Source organism: Melanerpes formicivorus, unplaced genomic scaffold (genome assembly GCF_026170545.1).
Source record: "Melanerpes formicivorus ecotype bairdi unplaced genomic scaffold, bMelFor1.0.p_v2 SCAF_16, whole genome shotgun sequence".
NCBI lineage: Eukaryota > Metazoa > Chordata > Aves > Piciformes > Picidae > Melanerpes > Melanerpes formicivorus.
The window spans coordinates 1149851-1164287 of NW_027142368.1; the positions used below are offsets into that span (position 1 = coordinate 1149851).

A 14437-nucleotide genomic window follows, 5' to 3' on the forward strand; every position below is an offset into this window, starting at 1 on the left:
TACTTGAAGAGCTTCTTTTTTTCTTTAAGAAGTTGAGGAAAATCATTTAGGCCCTGAACAAACATTTCTTGCTTGACCAACTCCATGTCTCTGCAGGAGCTGGTTCAAAGCTCAGAGCATTTAAGCCTTTCACTGAGAGGCATTTCACCTTCACACTCTAAGGGCCTAACAAAGAATCTTCCTCCCCTGAGGGATATAATAAGTAGCTGAATACCAAGCTAAAACAGCCCCACCCACAGAGGGTGTCATCTGTGGAGATTCAGAGGGAGATGTTAGCTCACCTTCAAAGCTGTGCGTCCTCTGACTGCTCCTTTTTGGGTTCTGTGCAGCACTTGCAAAGGAGGCCACTGGAACTGTCTCTCTCTGCCCTGCTCTGGAAGCTGCCATATAGATGGAGGATTCCACGTCACCACCTTTGATAACAAGAGGTTCAATTTTCATGGCAACTGCCATTATGTCTTAGCTAAGGTATGGACAAGTTGCTGTTTCACTCCTAAATCTCTCGAGAGGCAGGAGGCAGTTAAGCTGTGCTGGAGCCTTGTGTGACTTCACTGCATGGCACCAAGCCAGCAAAGCACTTCAACACATGCTCAGCCTCAAACCTCATAAACTGTCCATTTGCAATGGCTTGCAAGTCAACTGCTGGATGCTTGGCATCACAGTGCTGCAGCTTCAACATAGTTTCACTCTTTTTAGGTTTTTATTTGAATGACTTCATTTCCTCAGTGGCTGTAGTAGATTTAAGCTCTTCTCCCTGAAGCTTTCTCCAAGTGTGAGGGGGTTGGGCTTCATGATCTCCAAAGGTCCCTTCCAACCCCTAACATCCTGTGATCCTGTATATTTGTTGACTGTCAAAAGGAAAGGGGTGAGCAGAAATCCCTGCAAAAAAAAAAAGATGGAATTCCAGGTGACTGTCCACAAATAATGTGGTCCACACAAGCTGAGAGCAAGGAAACAGAGTGTAAAGGTCAATAAGACCAAGTGCAAGGTCCTGCATCTGGGTCAGGGCAATCCCAAGTACAAATATAGGCTGGGCAGGGACTGACTTGGGAGCAGGCCTGGAGAAAAGTTTTGGGGGTGCTGGGGGAGGAGAAGCTCAGCAGGAGCCAGCAGGGAGCACTTGCAGCCCAGAGAGCCAAGCAGAGCCTGGGCTGCAGCAGCAGAAGTGTGGCCAGCAGGGCCAGGGAGGGGATTCTGCCCCTCTGCTCCACTCTGCTGAGACCACAGCTGAAGCTCTGTGTCCAATTCTGGAGTCTCTGTTCCAGCAAGGATCTGGAGGTGCTGGAAGGTATCCAGAGAAGGGCCAAGAGGATGAGCAGAGGGCTGGAGCTGCTCTGCTATGAGGCAGACTGAGAGAGTTGGGGTTGTGCAGGCTGGAGAGGAGAAGGCTCCCAGGAGACCTTCTTGTCACCTTCCAGGATCTACAGGGGGATCCAAGAAAGCTGGGGAGGGACTTTTTAGGGTGTCAGGGAGTGATAGGACTGGGGAGGAATGGAGCAAAAGTGGAAGTGGGTAGATTCAGACTGGATGTGAGGAAGGAGTTCTTCCCTATGAGGGTGGTGAGAGCCTGGCCCAGGTTGCCCAGGGAGGTGGTGGAAGCCTCCTGCCTGGAGGTGTTTGCAGCCAGGCTGGAGGTGGCTGTGAGCAACCTGCTGTGGTGTGAGGTGTCCCTGCCCATGGCAGGGGGTTGGAACTGAATGATCCTTCAGGCCCCTTCCTGCCCTATGTCTATGATTATTGATTTTGGCAATGGCATAAATCAGTTTGCAGCCAGAGATTAAATGCCTCAGCTCTTTCATTGTTCCATTTTAGCCTTTCAGAGAGACCTTTTGTGTTTTCCTCTCCCTGCTGCCTTCCCATAAGATGCTAACAGTCTCTGCACATCTCCTTTTCCACATCCTTTCAGAACACTGATGAGACATTTGTGGTGATTGGTGAGATCATGCAGTGTGGGACATCAAAGACCATGACTTGCTTAAAGAATGTATTAGTCACACTGGGCAGAACTGTAAGTAACTTGCTTTAATTAGTGATGCACAATGTCACTTATATTTAGGTTCAAAGGTGGGATGCCTCTAACACTCTGCACTCATTTTGGTCTGTTGCAGTCCTGAGACTGCAAGATGAATACCAGCAGATGGTGTGGTGCATGTGGATGTTGGTTTTGCTCTACAAGAGCTCTTTCCTTTCCACTTCCTTTGGATTGTGGCTTTTCCATTTTCTCTACAGGTGGATGGTTAAGAATCACCCTTATTGGCTTGCCCTTTCTTTTCCATGACTTCAGACATTTTCACTTGCTTTCTTTTGGAAGATTGGGATTTCCACAGGAAAAATAACCTCTTCTCTTCACAACACTTCTGAGTCCTACTTCAAGTGATCAAGTATTTGCAAGTGAAGTCCAGAAGCTATGCCACGATTCAAACTGAATTCAGTGGAAGCCGAGTTAGGGCTGGTATTTAGGCACTCCTCAGGTTATACAGATCCTTTCTTAACACCTGGTGTTTAACCAATGAAATCCTAACCTTGTTAGGATATCCAACATCCTAACCTCCTTCTGTAGTCAATAAAAGAAGATAGGGATCTTCTGTAGTCAATAAGGGAAGGTGGGGATGCTCCCCAGTTGGCAGAGAGAGGTGGGGATCTCCAAAGAACAAGCTCACCTAAGGTATGAGGAGGTCTTCCCAAGGAGCCCACCTCCCTTCTTTGACTACTGAGGAAGTCTTAGTCAGACAGCTCTCATTTTGGGTATGTTGCCTTTCCAATGAGGCATATCCAGGCCTACAGATAACACCTGTCCTGTGGTTCTCAGGCAGGAAACCAACCTTGCAGATAGGTGAGAGCACTCAGGCAAAGCTGCTGCTGCTTGTGGAGAGGAGTTTCCATCTTCTCTTATGGCCTAGAGATTTGCTCTGTGATGCTGTGTGACATACAGACACTGAACTGCTCTGACCTCAGGGACATCCAGACACTGAACTACTCTGACCCCAGTGACATCCAGGCACTGAACTACTCTGACCACAGAGGGGACTGTATTTTGAAGACACCATTTACTAATGCTTAATGAAGCTCATCAGGTTGCTATAATCTGCCTCATGTCTGCACATTCACCACTGTTGGGATTGTTTTCTCTTTACCTTTTCCCTGCAGGCTATAAAAATATGTTCCTGTGGAAATATCTACATGAATAATTTCATTGTGAAGCTGCCAGTAAGCAAAGGTAAATGTCCTTCCTTCACATCTCAGTTGTGCTCTGTAATAGGACAAGGGGCAATGGATGGACTCTACAGCACAGGAGGTTCCACCTCAACATGAGGAACAACTTCTTCACTGTGAGGGTCCCAGAGCCCTGGAGCAGGCTGCCCAGAGAGGTTGTGGAGTCTCCTTCTCTGGAGACTTTGCAGCCCCATCTGGATGTGTTCCTGTGTGACCTGTGCTGGATTCTATGCTCCTGCTCTGGCAGGGAGCTTGGACTCAAGGATCTTATTGCTGTCTACAACTCCCTGAAGGGAGGTTGTAGCCAGGAGGGGGTTGGTCTCTTCTCCCAGGCAACCAGCACCAGAACAAGAGCACACAGTCTCAAGGTGTGCCAGGGGAGGTTTAGGCTGGATGTTAGGAAGAAATTCTTCACAGAAAGAGAGATTAGGCATGGGAATGTGCTGCACAGGGAGGTGGTGGGATCACTATGCCTGGGAGTGTTTAAGAAGAGCCTGGATGAGGCACTTGGTGCCATGGTTTAGTTGATTAGATGGTGTTGGGTGGTAGGTTGGACTCAATGATCTCAAAGGTCTTTTCCAACCTGGTCTGGTCTGGTCTGGTCTGGTCTATTCTATTCTATTCTATTCTATTCTATTCTATTCTATTCTATTCTATTCTATTCTATTCTATTCTATCTCCAGAGGTCCCTTCCAACCCCTAACATCCTGTGACATCCTATGAACATCTTCCCCAAACTAGCCTACATCTATTTACAGAGGGATCCAGGCTCCTTTGTCTGAAAAGAACGTGATCCTGCCCATTGCTGGCTTATTTGGGATTGGGATTCCCTGGGAATTCTTATGTTACACTGGATGAACTGATAAAAGGAACCATAGACTAACTGAGGCTGGAAGAGACCTTAGAGATCATCTAATCCAACCTCCCTGCCATGGGTAGGGATGCCTCTCAACTAGACCAGCTTACTCAAGGCCCCATCCAACCTGGGACCATCTCCAGGGAGGGTTCATCCACAACTTCTCTGGACAATCCATTCCAGAGTCTTGCCACCCTCGTAGTGAAGAATTTGATCCAGCTTAAACCTGTTCCCGTTGACTCAGCTGCATAAAGGTTTGCAGGCTCATACAGCTTTTTCTGCTTCTTTCTTTTTTTCATCCCCCCCCTCTTTAGATGGCATCACCATCTTCAGACCCTCCACCTTTTTCATCATGATCTTGAGCTCGGCTGGAGTCCGGATCCGCGTGCAGCTGAAGCCTGTGATGCAGGTCTCCATCAGGGTCCATCACTCCTACCAGAACCGCACCGCCGGTAGGACACAGCGCGCTCACCCTCTCTGCTTTTAAGCCACTGCCTTACAGCTGCTTGTTTGCCACTTTTAAGTGAACAAATGGTTTGATCTTTACAATGCCCTTGGTATGCCAGGCCCCCTGGTTAAGCCTATAGCTGTCCTGATTCCGGGTGATGGCTAAACCCTTCCACTTGCTGAAGAGAATGAGGTCATTTCTCTGCTGTTTAGTGTGTGCAGGTCTTTCTGTAAATGCAAGCCTTCATCAGAGGCTTGGGAGATGCAGGCTGTGCTCTTGGGTTTGCCACCCATCTCCTGTTTACATCCTTAAAGCTCTTTGTGCTTCTGTCTGTGTAATGGGATTACATCCTGTCTCTCTCCAACCCCTTTTGTTTTGCTTTTGCAGTTTCCTTTGCTTGCAGGCCTTTGGGGAAGGCACTTCTCTGCCTGCCAGTGTTTACTGAAATGCATTTAAGCAGCTCCTAATCTCTGTGCTATCACTAAGTGCTACTGTAATGCAAAAAAAAAGGAGGGATAATAATTACACTCTAAATACAAGGTTTGATTTGTGGTAACATCAGGAAGTCTCTGAAGGAAATGTTGGCCTCTCTCAGGCAAGGTTCATTATGGAGTTAAGAGTGCTCATCCAGAGGCCATTCCTTTCCCCACTCATGCAGTGATTTCTTCTCTCTCTCTCCCCCTTCCCCCCACCCCCCCCCCCCCCACCCCCCATCTTCTTTCATTTTCCTGCCATCCACACAAGGTCTTTGTGGCAATTTCAATAACATCCAGACTGACGACTTCAGAACAGTCACTGGAGCTGTGGAGGACTCAGCTTCTGCTTTTGGGAACTCATGGAAAACCAGGGCCAGCTGTTTGGATGTTGAGGACAGCTTTGAAGATCCTTGCTCAAACAGTGTGGATAAAGGTAGCAGGCTTTTTATCCCTGGATTATCTGTGCTAAATAACTTTCATGGGATGGATGGCCAGAAAAACCTTTCCCAGTCTCAAAAAACCTCAAAAGCTACCATCCTTGAGACTGTTACAGAGAGAACACATTGGGCTTTTGGGGCTTTTTTAGGATGACAGCTTTGCTCTTAAAAGAGAAATAAGATGCATTGCTGGAGAAAGAACCAACACCTTCACTCATGGCTTGAAGAACACAGCAGCAGTGAGACCAGAGTAGATTCAGGGCAGAGTGTACTTGGTTCTTAGTATCTGGGCAAGATTTCCATCTAGTCTAGATTGTTACAGCTGTGCAGAAGTCTAAAGGAGTAAGTTACCCAAAGCACTGTTGTACTCTACCAGGGGCCCTGTCTGGTTCTTGTTTTCACTGGTTTTGGATTTGCCCAGAAGGCCAATCACATCCTGGGCTGCACCAGAAGAAGTGTGGCCAGCAGATGGAGAGGTGACGCTGCTACTCTGCTCTGGTGTGACTTCACCTAGAGCCCTGTGTCCACCCCTGGAGTCCTCAACACAGGAAGGATATGGCCCTGCTGGAGCAGGTCCAGAGGAGGGCCTTGAAGATGATCAGGAGCTGGAGCACCTCTCTTATGAAGACAGGCTGAAAGAGCTGGGAATGTTCAACTTGAAGAAGAGAAGGCTCCAGGGAGACCTTAGAGCAGCATTATAGTATCCCAGACAGCTGGGGAGGGACTTTTGACAAGGGCTGGTAGTGATAGGAGGAGGAACAACAGTTTGAAACTCAAGCAGGGTAGATTTAAGTTGGACATTAGGAGGAAGTTCTTTACAACAAGTGTAGTGACATAGTGGAACAGGTTGCCCACAGATGTGGTAGAGGTCCCAACCCTGGACAACTTCAAGATCAAACTTGATGGAGCCCTGAGCAACCTGCTGTAGTTGAGGTCCCTGCACACAGCAGTGGGGTTGGAGAAGATTACTTTTGAGGGTCCCTTCCAACCTGATGAAGTTTGTATAGTTCTGTCATTCTATGCTTCAGAGGATCCAGACTCTACTCTCTGGGCACTGCCATGTGTAAATTAAAGCTGCAGCTTACGGCCACACTGCTCACTGCATATTTGATGTTATAGGATCTTCAGGTTTGAAAGGGACCTCCAGTGCCAATACCACTGCCATGGGCAGGGACACCTCACACTACAGCAGGTTGCTCACAGCCACCTCCAGCCTGGCTGCAAACACCTCCAGGCAGGAGGCTTCTACCACCTCCCTGGGCAACCTGTGCCAGGCTCTCACCACCTTCATGGGGAAGAACTTCTTCCTAACATCCACAATGAATCTCCCCACTTCCAGTTTTGCTCCATCCCCCCCCAGTTCTATCACTCCCTGACACCCTCAAAAGTCCCTCCCAAAAGTCCCTCCCCAGCTTTCTTGTAGCCCCCTTCAGATACTGGAAGGCCACAAGAAGGTCTCCTTGGAGCTTTCTCCCCTCCAGCCTGCACAACCCCATCTCTCTCAGGCTGTCTGCAGAGCAGAGCAGCTCCAGCCCTCTGCTCCTCCTCCTGGCCCTTCTCTGGCCCTTCTTTGTGACTATAAATCATTGCCTTACTGTAAAGGTTTAGGATAGCTGGATGGAAAATATTGAAAGTGGGGAGGCTTTGCAGATGTTCTGCAAACCCAGGCACTGTAATGATGTTTGTAGTTGGCAGGTGAAAGCTTTCTTTTAGGGAGATGCCTGGTCAGCCATCCACCTGTGCTGGTCACCTGGCTATGCCAACATCTTGCATTTCCCTTTGACATTATCTGAACACTTCAGGACATTCCAGTTCTGTGTGATGCCTGCTAAGAGTATTGATCCAGACAGCCAAATGGTTTAGGTGACTGTGGACTGTGATGTTTTCTCTCACTTCAGAAAAATTTGCCCATCACTGGTGTGCTCTCCTGTCTAACACCAGCAGTGCCTTTGCTGCCTGCCATGCTGCTGTAGACCCTTCTGTGTACACCAAGGTAAGGCACTGGTCTGAAATGGGTGGTCTAGTCTAGTCCAGAGAGTGAGTTGCCAGGAAGGTAGCCTGGGGAGTGAAGTAGGTTACAGTAATGGCTGTTTGCTAGGAAGCTGACTGATGATGCTGGTGAGGAAAACAGCAATGTGAGAGTTTCTGCAAGTGTCAGTGGGCTTTGCTGGCTGAAAATATGAAGTGACTGCAGCCACTGTTCTGTGAGAAAGAGGAGGGAAAATAGATTTACTATTCCTGCAAACTGTTCATGCTTGGAAAGGCTAAATTTGTTTCCTTGTGGAATGAGCTTTGAAGGTCTTTCCAGGCCTGAAGATTCTGTGACTCTAGGAGCTGAACTGAGAGTTGTTTCAGCTCCATGGAGTATTGTGTCCAGCTCTGGGCCCTTCAGCTCAAGAAGGATCTCAGGGAACTGCTTGAAAGAGTTCAGCACAGAGCTATAAAAATCATTAGGGGAGTGGTAGATCTTCCTTATGTGGAGAGCCTGAGGGAGCTGAGGCTCTTTAGCTTGGAGAGGAGGAGACTAAGGGGTGACCTCGTTCATGTTCATAAGGGTGAGTGTCCAGAGGCTGGAGCCAGGCTCTGCTGGGTGATGCCCATTGCCAGCACAAAGGGCAGTAGTGGAAGTTGAGGCATAGGAAGTTCCATGGAAACAGGAGGGAATTTTTTTTTCCCTGTGAGGATGACAGAACACTAGAACAGGCTGCCCAGGGGGTTGTGGAGTCTCCCTCTTTGGAGATATTCAAAACCTGACTGGATGTGTTCATATGTGATCTGCTCTAGATGACCCTGCTCTGGCAGGGGGGTTGGACAGGATGATCTTTGGATCCAGCCCCTGACATTCTGTGATGCTTTGATTCCCTCTGGGGTGGATTAAAATTCACATCTAGAGGGAGAACATGTATTTATAACATTTCTGTGATATTTATTACTGTGGAATCTTGTTACCCTTCTCCTATTTAGAGTGCAAGAAGCTGCCCATCAGTACTCTTGGTGTACAGCTCTGCATTGCTGCTTAGGAGTTGGCTGAGCTAGAGAGCTGAGGCATTTATGTGGATAGCAAACACAGAAAATGATTGTGGGGAGTGTGTGTGATGCAACATAATGAGAAAATAGCTGATGTGAAATAAGGCATCATTAGGTATCCTCAAAACTCTGGCTGATGCTTTGCCTCTCCCAGTGTGCCCTGTGTAAGCGTGTCTGCCTGAGAATCCATGCTAACCACAGGGAAAATAGGAATCTGCAGTTTTCCATAACCAGTTTCTTATGGGCCTGTCTGCTGCTGCTGCTGATCTCACCAGATAGTTAAGCCATGATTCATGGAAGTGTTTTCCATGACATCAGTCATGGCAGGATAAGTCACCACCGCTGCAGCATGACCTTGAGTGACTGCCTGTGTCTGGGTGCTTCTATCCAGCTGCTCAGTTAAAAGAACTCAAGCTGCAAATCTCTTTCATACTTGCTTAGCTGTTTCCTTAGGTGTTATTTAATGGGATTGCACAGAATCATAGAATTGTTAGAGTTGGAAGGGACCTGAAGGCTCAGCCAGTGTCAACCCCCCCCTGCCATGGGCAGGGACACCTCACACTACAGCAGGTTGCTCACAGCCACCTCCGGCCTGGCCTTAAAAACCTCCAGGCATGAGGCTTCCACCACCTCTCTGGGCAACCTGTGCCAGGCTCTCACCACCCCCATGGGGAATAATTTCTTCCTCACATCCAATCAGAATCTCCCCACTTCTAGTTTTGCTCCATTCCCCCTAGTCCTATCACTCCCTGACACCCCAAAAAGTCCCTCCCCAGCTTTCTTGGAGCCCCTTTCAGATATTGGAAGGCCACCAGAAGGTCTCCTTGGAGACTTAAACCTGTTAAACCATCATCTCTTCTGCACCTGTGTTTTAGTCTGATGGTTCTCACCCACACACCAGATACAGAATTCCCAGTCATTGCTGGGCAGTCCTCTGTATTTTCAGAGGACGTATTTTGATGTCTCTCTGTCTGTACATCCCCATGGGAGGCTGTGATAGACTTTTCATAGTGCTTTGATGAACTATGGGAATGGGTAGATTCAAATTGGATGTGAGGAAGAAGTTGTTGCCCAGGAGGTTGGTGAGACACTGGCACAGGTTGCCCAGGGAGGTGGTGGAAGCCTCCTGCCTGGAGGTGTTTGCAGCCAGGCTGGAGGTGGCTGTGAGCAACCTGCTGTGGTGTGAGGTGTCCCTGCCCATGGCAGGGGGGTTGGAACTGGCTGAGCCTTGAGGTCCCTTCCAACCCTGACAATTCTATGATTCTATAGTTGCCCTTATGCTGCTGCTTATTCATCTGTTCATCAGTGTCAGACATAACCTCATGGCAGCTGCATGACTGTCATTGATTTCCTGCTTCTCAGTGTCTCATTAGCACAAATTAAGTTTCATTGCTAATAATACTACTTCTTGTTTCCCCCCCTCCATGTGTTGATTGACTACTTTTTGACTCCCTGTCCCCCAGAAATGTATGTATGACACCTGCAACGCTGAGAAGAGTGAAGTGGCACTGTGCAGTGTGCTCTCTACTTACTCCAGAGACTGTGCTGCAGCCGGCGTGCGCCTGAAGGGATGGAGGCAGGGCATCTGTGGTATGCACCCTAAAATACCTTGGGTCGTGGGGAACAGCTCCAGGAGAGCCCAGTCTGTGGCAGCCAGTGTCTGCTGTGCTGCATTAGTGGGTCTTTGAAAGATAGGATAAGTATAAATTCTATAGAGAAAACCTCTGCTGCCCAAGTCAGTTCATGTCCACTTCATGCTGTTGTGATGCATGTTCCTTGAGTAAAACATGAGGGGAAGCAAAAGAGTGCAGGGTGTACTAAATCACACCAAGGAGTTGCAATTAGGTTAGTTTTGAACACATGGACATCCCCTTGTATTTCAATCCCAACACCTTATTTGCAGCTCATCTCAGCCATGACTCAGAGGGGATTTAATAGATGTCTATAAATATCTGAGGGATATCAAGAGGGAGGGGACAGGCTCTACTCAGCTGCACCCAGGGATAGGACAAGGGGCAATGGATAGAAACTACAGCACAGGAGGTTCCACCTCAACATGAGGAGGAACTTCTTCACTGTGAGGGTCCCAGAGCCCTGGAGCAGGCTGCCCAGAGAGGTTGTGGAGTCTCCTCTGGAGCCTTTCAAGCCCCATCTGGATGTGTTCCTGTGAGACCTGTGCTGGATTCTATGTTCCTGCTCTGGCAAGGGGGTTGGACTCAATTTTCCAGAGGTCCCTTCCAGCCCCTAATATCCTGTCAGCCTGTGATCAGCCCAGACACAACCCATAGAAATAGTGTAGCTCTCATGGACTTCATTTTCCCATATTACAGTAAAACAATAATGGTTTTTAATAACTCTCCCTTGGTGATATCTGAGAATGGGAAAGTGCTTAAAGGCATTTTCATCTCAGGACTGTCACACAAATGAAGAGAAGTTTCTTGGGCATGCAGATTGTCACTTAATCCTGGGTTGGGTGTCCACATACTTACATAATTTTCCTTGGCACTTCCAGAGTTGATTATGAGACTGAATTATGGGATGGAGAGACACTGGAACAGGCTGCCCAGGGAGGCTGTTGATAGTCAGCCCCTGGAGGTGTTCAAGGCCAGGTTGGATGGGAGTTGGTCTAGTGGAAGGTGTCCCTGCCTATGGCAGATGGGTTGCAGCTAGATGACCTTTAATGTTTCTTCCAACCCAAACCATTCTATGATGCTATGATCAGAGCTGAGAATTAAACTCCCAAGCCCCAGCTTCTTCATTTTGCTTCAGCATTTCCCTTTTCCCACTGACAGTCAGATAGTTCCAATGAGATTTGTCTGTATCAGCATGAAACTAGATGTGTGGGTTTCTTGACTAATAACACATCTGAATAGGAAACATCACAACAGTTATTTTTCAGGCAGGTTTGCTGCAGCTGTGATCTGTGGAGCTGCTTGGCTCAGGGGCTGGCTGGGCTATCTCATACAGATAAACAATGAACCTGGTATGGTGCTTTGTGGAAGGCATTTAAGGTTGCAGTAAGAACAAGCCAACATACCCATGCTGTAGCAATTCAAAGGGAACACAGTGTAGTCCACAGCAAATTATCCCAGACCCATGCAGATTTATGGACCAGACACAGTCCCTGCTTTGTTATCACCACAGAATCACTGACATTGTCTAATGCCAAAACAAGGCTGGTTTGCAGCATGGGTTGGACTGAAATCTGTGCACTCAGGGCACTGTGGGTGATATCGACCCAAACACTGCAGCAACCCTGGATAAAAACCACCAATGGCTTAATCAGCACAATCATTTGAGGCCTAGTTTAAGAAGAAATGATCTTTTGGGAACATGCCTGTGATAGGATTGAGGGCTGCAACTGTTTGAGTGAAAGAGCAAATGGGCCAGAACAGCCACTCTGACTGCTCTGTCCCATGGTGGGGGTTGGAGAGGCTCCTGCAGCTGGTCCAGCTGTGCCAGGCTGCAGGCAGCACCCAAGGCAGGCTGTGTCCAAAGGGAATGTCTACATTGCAGTCAAGTGCTGTGTGAAACAAGTAAACCCTGCTAGCTAACAGTCTGTCAGACAATAATAGTTAGGGGAAGCATGAACTATTACTTGTGTTACTGCTTACCCACAAGACCACTGAGTTAGCAGCTTCTAGTTGGTCATGGCATCATTGTCCTAGTGCTCCTGCTGCAAGCTTAAAGCTGTCTTAGGTATGCTCATGTTCTCTGCACTCATGCCCTCAGTTGTGAGGCATGTGATCCAGTGGCCTTCCAGTATCTGAAGGGAGGTACAAGAAAGCTGGGCAGGGACTTTTTAGGATGTTGGGTAGTGATAGGACTAGGGGGCATGGATGCAAGCTAGAGGAGTGGAGAATTAGATTAAGCATAAGGAAGAAGTTTTTCCCCATGAGGGTGGTGAGAGCCTGGCCCAGGTTGCCCAGGGAGGTGGTGGAAGCCTCCTGCCTGGAGGTGTTTGCAGCCAGGCTGGAGGTGGCTGTGAGCAGCCTGCTGTGGTGTGAGGTGTCCCTGCCCATGGCAGGGGGGTTGGAACTGGCTGAACCTTGAGGTCCCTTCCAACCCTGACAATTCTGTGATTTCAAATCTATGTCCATGAGCACTATAATCAAATAACATTTTTCTTACCAGAACTGCTCTTCTTCCTCTTAAAAAAAACAACAACAAAACACCACCACCGCCAACACACCCACACCCAAAAAAAACCCAACAAACCAAAAACCCACAAAAACCAAAACACCCAACCAACCAAAAAAAAAAACCACACCCAAGCACAAAGGGAATAAGTAAAGAGGTTTTTATTCCATTAAGAGCTAAGAATTGAGACCCCCTACATCTGGTAAATCTAAGGTAAACTCCTCTTCAGTATCTGAAGGTGTCCAGAGAAGGGCAACAAAGCTGGAGAGAGGCCTTGAGCACAAGCCCTATGAGGAGAGGCTGAGGGAGCTGGGGTTGCTTAGCCTGGAGAAGAGGAGGCTGAGAGGAGACCTTCTTACTCTCTACAACTACCTGTTGGGAGGTTGTATCCAGGAGGGGCTTGGTCTCTTCTCCCAGGCAAGCAGCACCAGAACAAGAGGACACAGTCTCAAGCTGTGCTAGGGAAAGTCTAGGCTTGAGGTGAGGAGAAAGTTCTTCCCAGAGAGTTGTTAACCACTGGAATGTGCTGCCCAGGGAGGTGGTGGAGTCACCATCCCTGGAGGTGTTCAAGAGGGGATTGGATGTGGCACTTGGTGCCATGGTTTAGGCATGAGGTCTTTGGTGACAGTTTGGACTTGATGATCTTTGAGGTCTCTTCCAACCTTGGTGATTCTGTGATCATTAATACCTTGCTTATTTGGCCTGCTTTGATTGACAAACCTCAGTTGCTGAATCTTCATAGCATGTCTAGAAAGTAGGCCTGATTTAAACACAGGGTATCACATCTACTCCAGATAAGACCAGGAAACCAGTTGATTTTTGGTGTTGTTGGTTTTGAATGTGCACCCAGACCCAGCACATTAACCATTCTAAGGAAGTGTGTTTGGGTCATGGGCTGGAAACTACGCAAAGCTTTGTTTAAGCATGGAACCTGTTGCTGATGTGATGATAACATTGCTGCAAAGCTGTCTACAACTGCCTGAATGGAGGTTGTAGCCAGGTGGGGATTGGTCTCTTCTCCCAGGCAACCACCAACAGAACAAGAGGACACAGTCTCAAGCTGTGCCAGGGGAGGTTTGGGCTGGATGTTAGGAAGAAATTCTTCCCAGAAAGAGAGATTGGCCATTGGAATGTGCTGCCCAGGGAGGTGGTGGGATCACCATCACTGGAAATGTTTAAGAGGGGACTGGATGAGGCACTTGGTGCCATGGTTTAGTTGATTAGATGGAGTTGGGTGATTGGTTGGACTTGATCTCTGAGGTCTTTTCCAACCTTGTCTGGTCTATTCTATTCTATTCTATTCTATTCTATTCTATTCTATTCTCATTGACAGGAATCAACTGTTCTGTGCCTTCCAGCAGTGCACTCATCTGTGTGAGTCTGAAAACCGGCTATGGAGTTAGATTTGTAGACATGAATTAGAAAGTGAGCTAAGACTAGATCCTGAGTTCCTGTTGACTTTCTGAGGCATTTAAATGCCAGGCTTTCTTGAAAAGCAGAGCCTTGCTGTGGATGATATTTCCTGACTTCACTTGTCATGCCTGTTCATCCCAACTGCAGATTTTATGACAGAGTTTTGAAGGTGGTGGTTCTCAGCAGCCTGTGAAAATCACCCAGCTTTTTACTATCTTACATGGTCAACTGAGCTCTAAATTTGATGATGACACCTAGTTGGGGGCAGGAGTTGATCTGCTGGAGGGTAGAGAGGCTCTGCAGAGGGACCTCGAGAGGCTGGACAGATGGGCAGAGGCCAAGGGCAGGAGATTGAACACATCCAAGTGCCAGGTTCTGCACATTGGCCACAGCAACCCCAACAACCCTAGGCAGAGCTACAGGCTGG

General features: G+C 48.1%; 1 protein-coding gene across 1 annotated transcript in view; it reads left to right on the plus strand.

The window, feature by feature from the left end:
* Nucleotides 1–14437, plus strand: part of LOC137445789 (mucin-5B) — a 79468-nt gene that overhangs the window by 17287 nt on the left and 47744 nt on the right. The window contains exons 9-15 of the mRNA XM_068147784.1: nucleotides 330–468; nucleotides 1907–2008; nucleotides 3148–3217; nucleotides 4384–4521; nucleotides 5262–5426; nucleotides 7329–7423; nucleotides 9921–10047. Of these exons, the coding sequence (XP_068003885.1) occupies nucleotides 330–468; nucleotides 1907–2008; nucleotides 3148–3217; nucleotides 4384–4521; nucleotides 5262–5426; nucleotides 7329–7423; nucleotides 9921–10047 (836 nt within the window). The remainder of the gene's footprint in view (nucleotides 1–329; nucleotides 469–1906; nucleotides 2009–3147; nucleotides 3218–4383; nucleotides 4522–5261; nucleotides 5427–7328; nucleotides 7424–9920; nucleotides 10048–14437) is intronic.